The sequence below is a fragment of the Polypterus senegalus genome, chromosome 18 (genome assembly GCF_016835505.1).
Source record: "Polypterus senegalus isolate Bchr_013 chromosome 18, ASM1683550v1, whole genome shotgun sequence".
NCBI classification, from domain to species: Eukaryota; Metazoa; Chordata; class Cladistia; order Polypteriformes; family Polypteridae; genus Polypterus; species Polypterus senegalus.
Window position 1 is genome coordinate 73541374 of NC_053171.1, and position 14242 is coordinate 73555615.

At 39.0% G+C, this 14242-nt stretch overlaps 1 protein-coding gene across 5 annotated transcripts in view; it reads right to left on the minus strand.

Annotated features, from left to right (window-relative positions):
* LOC120518298 (protein unc-79 homolog) overlaps positions 1 to 14242 on the minus strand; it is a 240182-nt gene that overhangs the window by 162485 nt on the left and 63455 nt on the right. For all 5 annotated transcript variants that reach the window (XM_039741016.1, XM_039741014.1, XM_039741015.1 and 2 more), the window contains 2 exons: positions 1454 to 1624; positions 598 to 693 (listed from right to left, as the gene is read on the minus strand). In XM_039741016.1, the coding sequence (XP_039596950.1) occupies positions 598 to 693; positions 1454 to 1624 (267 nt within the window). The remainder of the gene's footprint in view (positions 1 to 597; positions 694 to 1453; positions 1625 to 14242) is intronic.

Genomic DNA, 14242 nt, shown 5'->3' on the forward strand with positions numbered 1-14242 from the left:
TAACTCCTTATTTTGGAGAAAAACTCTTACAGATATGAAGCAGGCTGGGCTTCACGTGGTATTCTAGAGCACATCTAAGTGGTGCACCCACAGTGTAACTATTCTTAAATGGATATACCACCATTTTGGAAAGCACTCATCATTTTTTAACTGGTTAAACAGACATGATGGTGACTTCCGTTTACTCCAACGGTTTGTAGACCAGGAACTGTGTCATACCATCAAATCGGCAACAACTAGAATCCTTAAAGAAAGTTTTAGTCATGTCTGGGAGAATTCAGTATGTACAGAAGTGTAGTCCTACCTGTTACTAGAGAAATCGACCTCATGAAGAAGACACTATCTCAAGAGAATCTATGCAGTCTTCCTTGTGTCTGTGTAGGTAACTCGGTTGGGGACACTAAATCGGTGGATTGTAAGCCAGTGCAGAAATTTGCAAAAAATGTCCGTCCCACACAAAGACTCATTATTGTTGGAGTATAAGCTCTATTAGGCAAGACTCAGAAGGATGGATGGATCGATGGATGAATAAGCAAACTGACAATGTGGAATCTCACATATAATTGATGCTAGACTTCTCAATATGATGTTGCTTACCTGGATTAGAGGTGTATTGCATTGCGATCATGAGCATTGAAGAAGCAGACAAGTTGACGTAGGCTGGAACTCCTCCTTCCTTCCTAGTTGATCCCACTAGAAGTAAAAACACAATTGGAACAAAAAGCCACCATCACGTCTTTGAAAGATAGTCTGGTCTGGAAAAGTCTAACAATCTTAGTGCTCAAAGTGGTCATCCTGAGACCTCATTCATGAGGGCTGCTGTGTATTTGTTAACGGTCCATACGGCTTGATTATTCAGGGTGTGCTGTTTGTAGAATTTTACATTCAATCTCTCCTACTATGTATGTAATGACGTATGACCACGAAACTGTCAAGTTATGGAATAAAATGGCCGAAGAACAATCCCACTATAGTGTGCCTATGGTTACATAAGAGCAAAATAGCAAGTTTTAATGACAGGACAGTTACAGGTAAACGGGTCAGAGGTGTGGGGAGGCAACACTCCACTTGTAGTCTTATGTCCTGCACTGAAGTCTAAGGCAAACGTAAAACTCAGTGATCTTCTCAATCATTCATGGCGTCAGAGGTTGGTAACGTGTTGCATGCAAGTAAGGATTTTACAGTACAGTACAGTACACGTGACAACGATGACATTTATTGTACTTCACACTTACAATATGTCATTTTCATAACCATAATGCTGTGTACCTGTAAAGATACAAATACAACTAATTTGACCATTTATGGGAAAATCAGCTCAGAGAAGGGACGACGCTGCCACCCTTACTCATAAATGGCCCACTAGACTCAGCCTGGATTTCCTTTGAAAATGGACCCTGAGTGTGAAAGGCAAACACAAGAAGTGAAAAGAGACAAGACAGATGCAACTTACATATGGCCATGGGCAAGAAAGACGTGCTCAGGTACTCGATAATGTCCTTGTGCAGAAATGGAGGGAAGGTTGCTAAGGTAGAAATCATGGTATAAGGTAAGGTGCTCAAAATGTCATCGCTAAGAAAGGGAAGGAGACAAGTAGTCGTATAAAAAATGGACTGTCCCAAATCTGCAAAAAAATAAGAAGCAAAAAAGATGTTGGTCAGCAGAGGTCACATTCTAAAGCATAAAGATAGTATCACTAAGTTAATGATTCAGTTTAAATATTTGATTATATACATGCAATAACAATCTCATTGGACCATAAAACACACCTGCTGAAAAAAATCTGAAACGTTCAATCACAAAATGTTGGAGCTTGTAGAGCATAAAGAATGAACCAATGGTCGCTTGGTCAGTCATGACATAGTGAAGCATTTGGTTCACACAATGCTGTATGACTCTGCTGAAGCAATGGAGTTTCCATGAGAGAAGAAGCAAGCTGTGGACTAAGGAAGTCTGAGGCTGGGAGATCAGTTATTATCAGTTATAGTGAATTTTCCCTTGAGATTAATAATCTATCTATCTATCTATCTATCTATCTATCTATCTATCTATCTATCTATCTATCTATCTATCTATCTATATCTAAGCTATCTATCTATCCTATCTATCTATCTGTCTATAAAATCTATTGTAAATTACCAATCGTCCATCTATCTAGGGATATCTGATAGAAATGTAAAGGCATTTGCATCCTGTGATGTCTGTAGCAACCATTATGGGATACTTCAGAAATGTGGGGGCTGCACTTTGTCTTAGCACCTTTGGGAACACAAGATAGGAATCAACAAAGGTGATAGTCTACAATGGGATGGGGTGGAGTCTATTGGATATTGAGGAGGGAAACCCATAGGAACACAAGGTGAACATGCAAACTCCACACAAAACATGTGTGGGACTCAAGATTCTACAGCTGAGCAGGACCAGTACACCACCCAAACTCGGCTCACAAAACTCTAAATAAGGGCTTAAGTATAAAAAACTAGGCTTCAATGAGACCTAAAAACTACCCAGAACCTGGTTTCATGGCCTACAAAGGGCAAAAAATGAACTAAGGCTCAACTGTTCTCAAAATAAAGGGAGAGTGAAACCATAAAACCCCCTGGCCCACAATAACAATAACAGAGTTCCTTCACCGAACAAGTATCAGCATGCCGAAATCACCCCACTGCATTAAATGTCCGCACACCGCATTGTTAAAAGTATGATCAACTCTCTGGTGAGAAGCTAAGTCACTCAGGGGCCTGTAGGGGGTCTTAATCCAGTGGATTTCAAACAGTGTGTTACTTTAGCATTACTTTTCTTCTCTTATAAAAGCTGCACATTTGAGTAGCCAGCATTTATTGTAAAAACATAAACCTGACGACCTTCAGGAAATTCACCAGAAACACAGCCAAATGTGACCATTTTCTTGCATTTTATAAACACTGTAGCATCCCCAGGTCTGGACCTGTGAGGGAGATGCTCCTCAGGTGGCCAGGAATATCTGGAGAAGCTGGGTCTAAAAAGTAGAGCCGACTAATTGGCGGCACTTCCAGGGCACTTTGATCATGTCTCAGGGCTGGGCTTCATGGCTTATGCCCAGTGCTAAAGTGACGATCTCTGGCTCCCTGTGACCTCTCAGTACATGCACGATTAAATGGATACCTACAACTTTTGTTCAACAACAGTTGGCCCCTGCGATTTACGATTTGACTGTTCACGTGTTTGTCATCAATAATGAAATGGAGGTTAATTTGTGAGTTTTGTGACATGATGCAGAAACCCACAGACGAAGCGCATAGGCTAGATAATGTAAAGAAAACAAAACTGTTGTGGTGTATGGCCGGCCGTTCATCCCGGCCAATACACCCAAGCCACCAGGTGGAGCCCTCCCTGCAGTATGGAGGTCCCCCAAGACCAGCAGGACACAATGGACATTGGAGTTTTTATACACAGCCCTGCTGGATACCATGGGGGCCACTAGGAGACGCTGCAGGGAGGAACGATGATTATTTGCCTTACGTCCCGGAAGTACGTCCGAGTCACATGGACAAGGGGAATAACGTGCTTCCGGGGTGAATAAAAGGACTTTTGATCTGACCCGGAAGTGATAGAAGATCACATAGACTAGGGAATTGGAACACTTCCGGGTCAGGGACTATAAAAGGATTGTGGGAGCTCCCAGACGGCGAGCTGAGCTGGGCGGTAGGAGTGGTGGAGAGTTTACTATTGATTGTGATTGGTTTGTTTAATGAGTATTGTGAAGGAGAGGGTGCTTTGTGCACTGTACTGTATGAATAAAGTCTACTTTTGGACTTTCATCTGGTGTCTGACGTATTGGACAGGGGTTCAAGGGAGCGATACTGCCGCCTATCTGTCACACTGTCTAAGTGGTCATAAATGCATAAATTATATATGGTATTAACACTAGAATCTATGAAGCCTACAAAAAAGTTGTAATGCCAGGCCACCTTAAATTCCTTTGCACCTCCTCATCAGTGTCTCTTTGTTTTGCAAATATGTCAATCAGCAACTTCAGCAATCTGTAGTATAAAAAAATTGATAACATATTGACATGAAATGTATAATATGTGAAGACTGAAGTTCAAATATCAAATACTTTCACAAAAGCTACAATAAAAGAAGTGTACCTTTATTTAAGAAAATAACCAACGAAAAAATTAAATTTTTCAGTTTACATGTTGCAGTCAATATGTAAAAACCAAAGCCCTAATATCAATTTCATGGGTGGATTAGAGGTAAAAATGGCTGCTTCTAAATCAAGAGGTTGCAGGTTCGAACCTGGGTCTTCCCCACATTTACCGTTTTGAGAAGTGAGCTGCTATTATTATTACTATTATATAAAAAAAAAACATACATTTAATTTGAGTCTGTAACACCCATTGTAAATTTTTGCTACTTGTAAAAGATATCGCTGAAGGGATATAAGCAGACACACAAACGCTGGTGAATCATGTCTTCTTGGTATCTTGTTATTACTTACATTTTTTTATACAGTTTTTATTCCCTCTGAGGCGGAACTCCGTTAGCAGCAGTGTTATTTTTTAAATTTTTTGTTTATAATTCCGAGGTATCCTGTATTTTCTCAACCCAGGGGGTTCAATTACAATATATACAAGCATATATAAGCATGAGTGGCAGAAAAAAGACTCCAAAAGAAATGGAAAAGTTAAGCTAAAGCTTCTTCCAAATCTAAACAGATGTCAAGTTCAAGCTCAAGGTATGGCCTGCCAGAGACTGACCTGAAACAGAATAGGCAAAAGCACAAATTTCCTGGGACTTGTTGATGCTGCTGCATCTTCCCCAGCCGAGAGCAAAAGTGGGAGCGAGTGTGCAAGTGATTTGGGCCAGGATAATTCACCGACTCCAGAAGGCTCAGTGAAACTGAAAATGGCCTTACCTTCCGCGTTGTCATCTACCCCTCGCAAGCCTACAACATCGGCTGCAACTGGGCAAGCTACTTCACCTGCGGAGTTCGGGGAAGACTGAAACGATCTGTCCGAGCTAAAGGCAATAATCGCCACATTGGCCACTTCTCAAGACATAAAGGAGCTTAAGGATAATATAAAGAAGGACATAAATGATATAAGGAAAGAACTAAAGGACACAAGACAAACATGAAGCTGTTTCAGTATATTGATGAGCAAATATTCAATCAGCTTTTAAAGGTATGCTAGAAAAGATGGAGGAAAAACTACAGGAAAATGCGACTAAATTTGAGAATAATCTTAGAACATTTGGTGTTCAGTTTGAAGACGTTAAGCAAACGTTCACAACTCGTATTGAAATAGCGGATCAACTGGCATCTACTGCTGAGCAATGGCTGCAAATTCCAAATGCAAAGTGCTTGGAGGCAGATTAGCTGCACTGGAAGATGGATGGAGAAGGAATAATATCAGAATCGAAGATCTACCTGAAAATCGCAAAAATCCAAACCCAGTGAAATTTGTATATAAAATATTCTCGAAAATAATTGTAGAGGATTTAAAATCAGACACCGAGATAGCAGCAGCTTACCTCATACGTGGATCGAATACCTCAAAGGCTAGGACTTTTCATCGTGTGCTTTGAAAAACTAGTTTAAACTACATACGATGTTCCTTCTCAGACAGAAACAAGAGATTGTATTTGAAAATAACCACATTTGTATTTTCCCTGATTTCTCACTCTCAACAGCAGCTAAAAGTGACGGATTTTACAGCATTAAACAGCACTTATGGAAAACCAAGATCAGATACAGCCTCTTGTATCTTGCCAAACTGAAAGTGGACATTCAAGGCAAGTTCTACATTTTTGCCTCCATTGAGGAACCTGAAAAAAAGCTAAGAAAACTGATCCTGACACTGTTTGAAAGACAATCGTGAGTTGCGTCATGTCCTGGAATGGTAAAGAAGATCTTACCTGCTGTAGGATCCATTTGCAATGAAACTCATTCTGTAATTACACATTCTATTTCCTTATATGCCATTTTTTATGTTTTAATTACAATTATATGAGTGTATGTATGTATGTGGAATTTTTTTTCTTTTTCTTCATAGTGGACTGTTTAACATCATACCCTTCGTTCACTGTATTAGGGCTTACTATCAAACATTATCTGCTTATCCAGGTCTACTGTTTAACATCATTCCCTGGGTTTACTTTCTCAAACTGTTTAAGATTACATTTTATGTTTATAGTATTTGGACTGTACGTTCAATAGATATCTTTATTTTAATCTTTATACACCGCTGCCGAGGGGTTTTGTTTTGGTTTGGACATGTTCTGTCTCTAGGTATGTCAGAGGACTGGGACTTTGTGAAGTGTGGTTTGGCCTCACTTGGAGAGGCAAAATGGGGGTGGTGGGAGAGCAAGCAATTTCTTATCTATCCTATTAATCCTTTTAATTGTAAGAGCCAACATAACAATAGGCTTCATGGCAATAACTCCTGGATAAATTGGAAATGAAGGTCAAAGCTGTTTTTTGTAATAATGTACTACTATCTTAAATTAAGACTACAGAATGTGAACAAAAGATCACCAAACAGTTAACTTTGTGAGCTGGAATGTTAAAGGTCTCAAAACATATTTGCTTCCATTCCCAGTGTGAACACTCATAAAATTATAATGGCTGGTGACTTTAATTGTGTTCTAAATCCAGACCTCGATAGGTATCCTGCCACAGGGGTGATGACATCTAACACTGCAAAGACAATTACACAGTTTGTAACCGATCACAACTTATCAGACGCCTGGAGATTTCTAAACCCAAACTCAAAAGCATATTCCATCTACTCCCCTGTGCATCAATGTTACTCAAGAATTGATTATTTCTTCATAGGTAACAATTTCTTGCCCACAATTAAATCTTCTAAGTACATTGCTGTTGTTATCCCCAACCTCGCCCCTTTGATCATGGAACTTGAATCACTTTGCCCCATATATTCATTTTGCAGATGTCATCTTAACCCACTGTTATTAGCAGACGAGAACTATATGGAGCTTATATCCAAGCAAACTGCTTTTTTTTAGAGACATATACATCCTCATAGATCTCTGCAGGAATCCTCTGGGAAACTCTGAAGGCTTTCTTAAGAGGACAGATTATTTCTTATCTGTCCAACAAAAATAAATCGGAAACCAAGAAGGTATCAGAGCTAATCAGTGAAATTACCAGAATAGATCAAGAACAGGCCAGGTGTCCAAGTGAGGCTCTTCATAGGAAAAGGCAGGCTCATTTTTAAATCACGACATCATTACTATGAACATGGAGAAAAAGGTACTAAGACCTTAGCTCAACTAATTCAGAAGCAGGAAGTTCGATATGCAATCCCAGCAATTACCAACACAGACGGAGACAAAATCATTGATCATATAAATATAATGCACACATTTAGAGACTACTATAAGGTCTTATATTCTACTCAGACTAAAGAAGACAAGACACAACCTAACACGTTTATGGATGCATTACAGACACCATAACTAGATACTCTCAGTGCAAAAGAACTGGACAAACCTCTGGCACTATCATAATTACTAAATGTTATGAACTCACTTCAGAGCGGGAAAGCTGCAGGCCCTAATGGTTACCATGCCAAATTCTATAAAAAATTCTCACATAAGTTAGCATTCGTCTTATTAGCAACATTTACAGAAGTTAGAGACAATAAAATTATACCTCAAACTTTTCACCAATTATTAATTACCATGTTTCCTAAGCAAAATAAGGACTTATTACAATATGCATCATACAGACCAATCACACTTCTGAATAACACTGTTAAGATATTCCCCAAAGGCCTTGCCAGAAGGACTGAGAAAATTCTTCTTTCAGTAACATTACAAGACCAAACTGGATTTATTAAAGACAGACACTTAGCTTCCAATCTTCGATGCCTGTTTAATGCAAGGTTATTATAGTTAACGAAAACTAAAATCAAAACTGAAACTATTATTAAAAATTTTTTTTCATAAACTGAAATAAAATAATTAACAAAGCCGAAATGAAAAACTAAAACTAAACAAAACTATTAAAGTAGCTGGAAAGACTAACTGAAATAAAATAATAATATTCTAAAAATAATTTTAGTTTTTGTTTTTGAATGAATATTCTTGCTGTTAGTTTTTAACCCTTATAACTTTTAACTCTAAAACTGAAAGTCATCCACCATGAGCCGCCCGCACATATTCATCCAGTGAATGGCGGCTGGTGAAGGAGGCCAAGTGTTCACACAGCATTTGCAGTAACAGAGCAAGCTGAATACACGAGTAAAGTATGTGAAATAGAAAGGAATTTAAGGGTCGCTTTTGTTTACATTTGTTGTATATCAAAATGTAATTCAAACTCCTGAAATTGGAATGTGCTGGTTAACAAAAACTTTACTGTATGGACAGAAAAATCAGGAGTGAGTAACGTTTCAGTTTATTTCTCAGCTGCCTGCTTTTTGTTGACAGTAATTTACCTGCCACTTCGCACACAAAGTATACAGAAAGTATACAGGTGCTGGTCATAAAATTAGAATATCATGACAAAGTTGATTAATTTCAGTAATTCTATTCAAAAAGTGAAACTTGTATTTTAGATTCATTCATTACACACAGACTGATGTATTTCAAATGTTTATTTCTTTTAATTTTGATGATTATAACTGACAACTAATGAAAGACCCAAATTCAGTATCTCGGAAAATTAGAATATTGTGAAAAGGTTCAATATTGAAGACACCTGGTGCCACACTCTAATCAGCTAATTAACTCAAAACACCTGCAAAAGCCTTTAAATGGTCTCTCAGTCTAGTTCTGTAGGCTACACAATCATGGGGAAGACTGCTGACTTGACAGTTGTCCAAAAGATGACCATTGACACCTTGCACAAGGAGGGCAAGACACAAAAGGTCATTGCTAAAGAGGCTGGCTGTTCACAGAGCTCTGTGTCCAATCACATTAATAGAGAGGAGAAGGAAGGACAAGATGTGGTAGAAAAAAGTGTACAAGCAATAGGGATAACCGCACCCTGGAGAGGATTATGAAACAAAACACATTCAAAACTGTGGGGGAGATTCACAAAGAGTGGGCTGCAGCTGGAGGCAGTGCTTCAAGGACCACCACGCACAGAAATATGCAAGACATGGGTTTCAGCTGTCGCATTCCTTGTGTCAAGCCACTCTTGAACAAGAGACAGCGTCAGAAGCGTCTCACCTGGGTTAAAGACAAAAAGGACTAGACTGCTGCTGTGTGGTCCAAAGTTATGTTCTCTGATGAAAGTAAATTTTGCATTTCCTTAGGAAATCAAGGTCCCAGAGTTTGGAGGAAGAGAGGAGAGGCACAGAATCCACGTTGCTTGAGGTCCAGTGTAAAGTTTCCACAGTCAGTGATGGTTTGGGGTGCCATGTCATCTGCTGGTGTTGGTCCATTGTGTTTTCTGAAGTCCAAGGTCAACGCAGCCGTCTACCAGGAAGTTTTAGAGCACTTCATGCTTCCTGCTGCTGACGAACTTTATGGAGATGCAGATTTCATTTTCCAACAGGACCTGGCACCTGCACACGGTGCCAAAGCTACCAGTACCTGGTTTAAGGACCATGGTATGCCTGTTCTTGATTGGCCAGCAAACTCGCCTGACCTTAACCCCATAGCAAATCTATGGGGTATTGTGAAGAGGAAGATGACTACGCCAGACCCAACAATTCAGAAGAGCTGAAGGCCACTATCAGAGCAACATGGGCTCTCATAACACCTGAGCAGTGCCACAGACTGATCGACTCCATGCCACGCCACATTGCTGCAGTAATCCAGGCCAAAGGAGCCCCAACTAAATATTGAGTGCTGTACATGTTCATACTTTTCATGTTCATACCTTTCAGTTGGCCAACATTTCTAAAAATCCTTTTTTTGCATTGGTCTTAATTGATATTCTAATTTTCCGAGATACTGAATTTGGGACTTTCATTAGTTGTCAGTTATAATCATCAAAATTAAAAGAAATAAACATTTGAAATACAACAGTCTGTGTGTAATGAATGAATCTAATATACAAGTTTCACTTTTTGAATGGAATTACTGAAATAAACCAACTTTTTGATGATTCTTGACGTTTGAGGCCTCCCTGAGTCCGAAAATACCGTTTTTTGGAATTATGTGTTTGTGTGTAAACACGATATCTCAAAAATGCAACTAGATAGATGGATGGATTCATTTTAATCGTAATTTAACTTAATCCTGATACTCTGTATGTTCAATTCATCATAACAACTATTCATGGTGGCTCTAAAATCGGTACTGACCCCTACTCTCTTTTCTGTTTCTTTTTCCGGTTTCTTTGTGGTGGTGGCCTGCGCCACCTCCACCTACTCAAAGCTTCATGATGCTCCAACAATGATAGACGGATTAAAAGGAAGAAGTCTACGTGACCATCATCATCATCAAGCCCTTCCGTGAGAATCCTAAATCCAAAGAGGACTGTTTCATTTATGTTAGGTAGAATGCCCAGAGGGGACTGGTCAGGGGGTCTCATGGTCTGGAATCCCTACAGATTTTATTTTTCTCCAGCCGTCTGGAGTTTTTTTGTTTTTTCTGTCCCCCCTGGCCATTGAACCTTACTCTTATTCGATGTTAATGTTGATTTATTTTGTTTTATAATTATGTCTTTCATTTTTCTATTCTTTAATATGTAAAGCACTTTGAGCTACTGTTTGTATGAAAATGTGCTATATAAATAAATGTTGTTGTTGTTATGAGATTTGGCATGTCGTTGTTACACTAGAATTGTAGATCTGTATTAACTTTTGGGCCAAATCCATTAACTGGAAGTGGTACTTTACCTTTTTTTTTATTCATGCAGCTGCAGAGTCTGATTTATTCAACGTTACTTTTATAATAATTGTTCAATATATTATTAACTAGCAGAATACCCGCGCTTCGCAGCGGAGAAGTAGTGTGTTAAAGAAGTTATGAAAAAGAAAAGGAAAAATTTAAAAAATAACGTAACATGATTGTTAATGTAATTGTTTTGTCATTGATATGAGCGTTGTTCTCATATCTATATATATATATATACAGTGTATATATATATATATATATATATATATATATATATATATATATATATATATATATATATATATATATATATATATATATATACTGCTCAAAAGAATTAAAGGAACACTTTTAATCAAAGTATAGCATAAAGTCAATGAAACTTATGGGATATTAATCTGGTCAGTTAAGTAGCAGAGGGGGTTGTTAATCAGTTTCAGCTGCTGTGGTGTTAATGAAATTAACAACAGATGCACTAGAGGGGCAACAATGAGATGACCCCAAAACAGGAATGGTTTAACAGGTGGAGGCCACTGACATTTTCCCTCCTCATCTTTTCTGACTGTTTCTTCACTAGTTTTGCATTTGGCTACAGTCAGTGTCACTACTGGTAGCATAAGGCGATACCTGGACCCTACAGAGGTTGCACAGGTAGTCCAACTTCTCCAGGATGGCACATCAATATGTGTCATTGCCAGAAGGTTTGCTGTGTCTCCCTGCACAGTCTCAAGGGCATGGAGGAGATTCTAGGAGACAAGCAGTTACTCTAGGAGAGCTGTAGAGGGCCATAGAAGGTCCATAACCCATCAGCAGGACTAGTATCTGCTCCTTTGGGCAAGGAGGAACAGGATGAGCACTGCCAGAGCCCTACAAAATTACCTCCAGCAGGCCACTGGTGTGAATGTCTCTGACCAAACAACCAGAAAGACTTCATGAGGGTGACCCAAGGGCCCCATGTCCTCTAATGGGCCCTGAGCTCACTGCCCAGCAGCATGCAGCTCGATTGGCATTCGCCATAGAATACCAGAATTGGCAGATGCACCACTGGTGCCCTGTGCTTTTACAGATGAGAGCAGGTTCACCCTGAGCACGTGACAGAAGTGAAAGGGTCTGGAGAAGCCATGGAGAACATTATGCTGCCTGTAACATCATTCAGCATGAGCAGTTTGGTGGTGGGTTAATGATTGTCTGGGGAGGCATATCCATGGAGGGTCACACAGACCGCTACAGGCTTGACAAAGGCACCTTGGCTGCCATTAGGTATCAGGATGAAATACTTGGACCCATTGTCAGACCCTATGGTGGTACAGAGGCTCCTGGCGCACGACAATTCCTGGCCTCATGTGGTGAGAGTATGCAGGAAGTTCATGGAGGATGAAGGAATTGATACCATTGACTGGCCACCACACTTTCCTGACCTAAATCCAATAGAACACCTCTGGGACATTATGTTTTGGTCCATCCAATGCCACCAGGTTGCACCTCAGACTGTCCAGGAGCTCAGTGATGCCCTGGTCCAGATCTGGGAGGAGATCCCCACAACACCATCTGTCATCTCATTAGAAGCATGCACCGATGTTGTCAGGCATGTATACAAGAACACAGGGGCCATACAAAGTGCTGCGTACAATTTTGAGTTGCTGCAATTAAATTTTGGCAAAATGGACTAGCCTGCCACATAATTTTTCACTCTGATTTTTGGGGCGTCTTTGAATTCAGGGCTCTGTAGGTTGATCATTTTCATTTCCATCAAACGATGTGGCATCCTTTCGTTCCTAACACATTACCCAGTCTATATCAGTATAGATATCCAGGAGGATTTCTTTTTCCCATTGAGATCTGATGTGTTTTCAAAGTGTTACTTTAATTTTTTTGAGCAGTTTATATATATATACAGCAAAATACCCGCGCTTGGCAGCGGAGAAGTAAAAAGAAAAGGAAACATTTTAATAATAACGCAACATGTTTGACAATGTAATTGTTTTGTCATTGTCATGAGTGTTGCTGGCATATATATATATATATATATATATATATATATATATACACACATATATATATATATATATATATATATATATACATACATGTGTACATATATACACACACACATATACTATGGGGTGCCAAACAGGCAAATACATTGATTTTGTGAAAATATAAAGTCAGCGTCGGTATACATAAAGTCAAAACTTTTTTCTGAATATATAAAGTCAGCGCTGGAATATATAAAGTGAAAACTTGAAAATATTAAGTCAGCGTCAGAATATATTGCAGCCTTGACTTTATATATTCCTATGCTGACTTTATATATTCAAGTTTTGACTTTATATATTCAGAAACAAGTTTTGACTTTATATATACCGACGCTGACTTTATATATTCAAGTTTTGACTTTATTTATTCCTACAGTGACTATATATAATCAAGGATTGACTTTATATACTCGGGAATGACTTTATATATAAAACGTTTGACTTTATATAGTTAAATGTAGTCATCATTGCATAACTTTTTCTTTACCATAGAAATTTAAAGACTAAATTCAACTTCCATTCCTAACAAAGATATTTCTGGCGACTAAATAGAACCTACTTATATCCAAATTCGAGCTATTGATCTGTCGCCTGCCTCCCTGAATAAGTCACCCTCGCTTTGCTCTTACTTTTTTACCGTTCATTTAATCATGGCTAGTGGCGGAAAAATTATAAAATGGAAGGAGGATTACACGGAGTATGGCTTTACCAAAACAATTATTGATGGCGAATCGACTATTCATAAACTTCAATTGGTGATCTGTTTTTCTGTGTTAACCTCATAATTTTTCATACTTCTTCTCAAACCAAGGGGGTGCGAAGGTAAAATGAATTGGGAAGCACTGATCAATGTAATCAGTGTACCAGGAAATCATGCATTGACAGAACTTCCCCTTTGTTTGTATTGCAAAGTGTGATTAAATGCGTAATTTTTTAACGCGTTATGGAGCACATGCATCGAAGCTTCTCAGCTGTGCTTGTGCTAAGAAAAGGAAACATTTTAAAAATAACGTAACACGATTGTCAATGTAAGCTTTTGTAAGTAGTGCCTGGAGGATTCAGTGTGGAGAAACTCTAGAGACAGCGTGTGTATTAACTTGTGGATTTTTCTGTGAGTATTTGGTATCAGCGTCACAAAGTCGCTTCCGTAACACTGTGTGTGTTAGCTGCGGAGCTCAGCTCAGAGCGAAATGAGGTGAATGGGAGGGGAGATGATGACGTGACTCCCCCACCCGCATTAACTGTCAATCCTCCACAAACAGTCTCTCGGAATTTGCATAAGCACAGCCCTTCACATGCAATTTTAACTTAGTTACAAAGTGATCAAAACTCTTGTTTATATCCTGTGTCCTCTCATTAAACTTGTATCCCGCATTACCCGTGGGCATTACAAACGCCAGCGGCAGCCT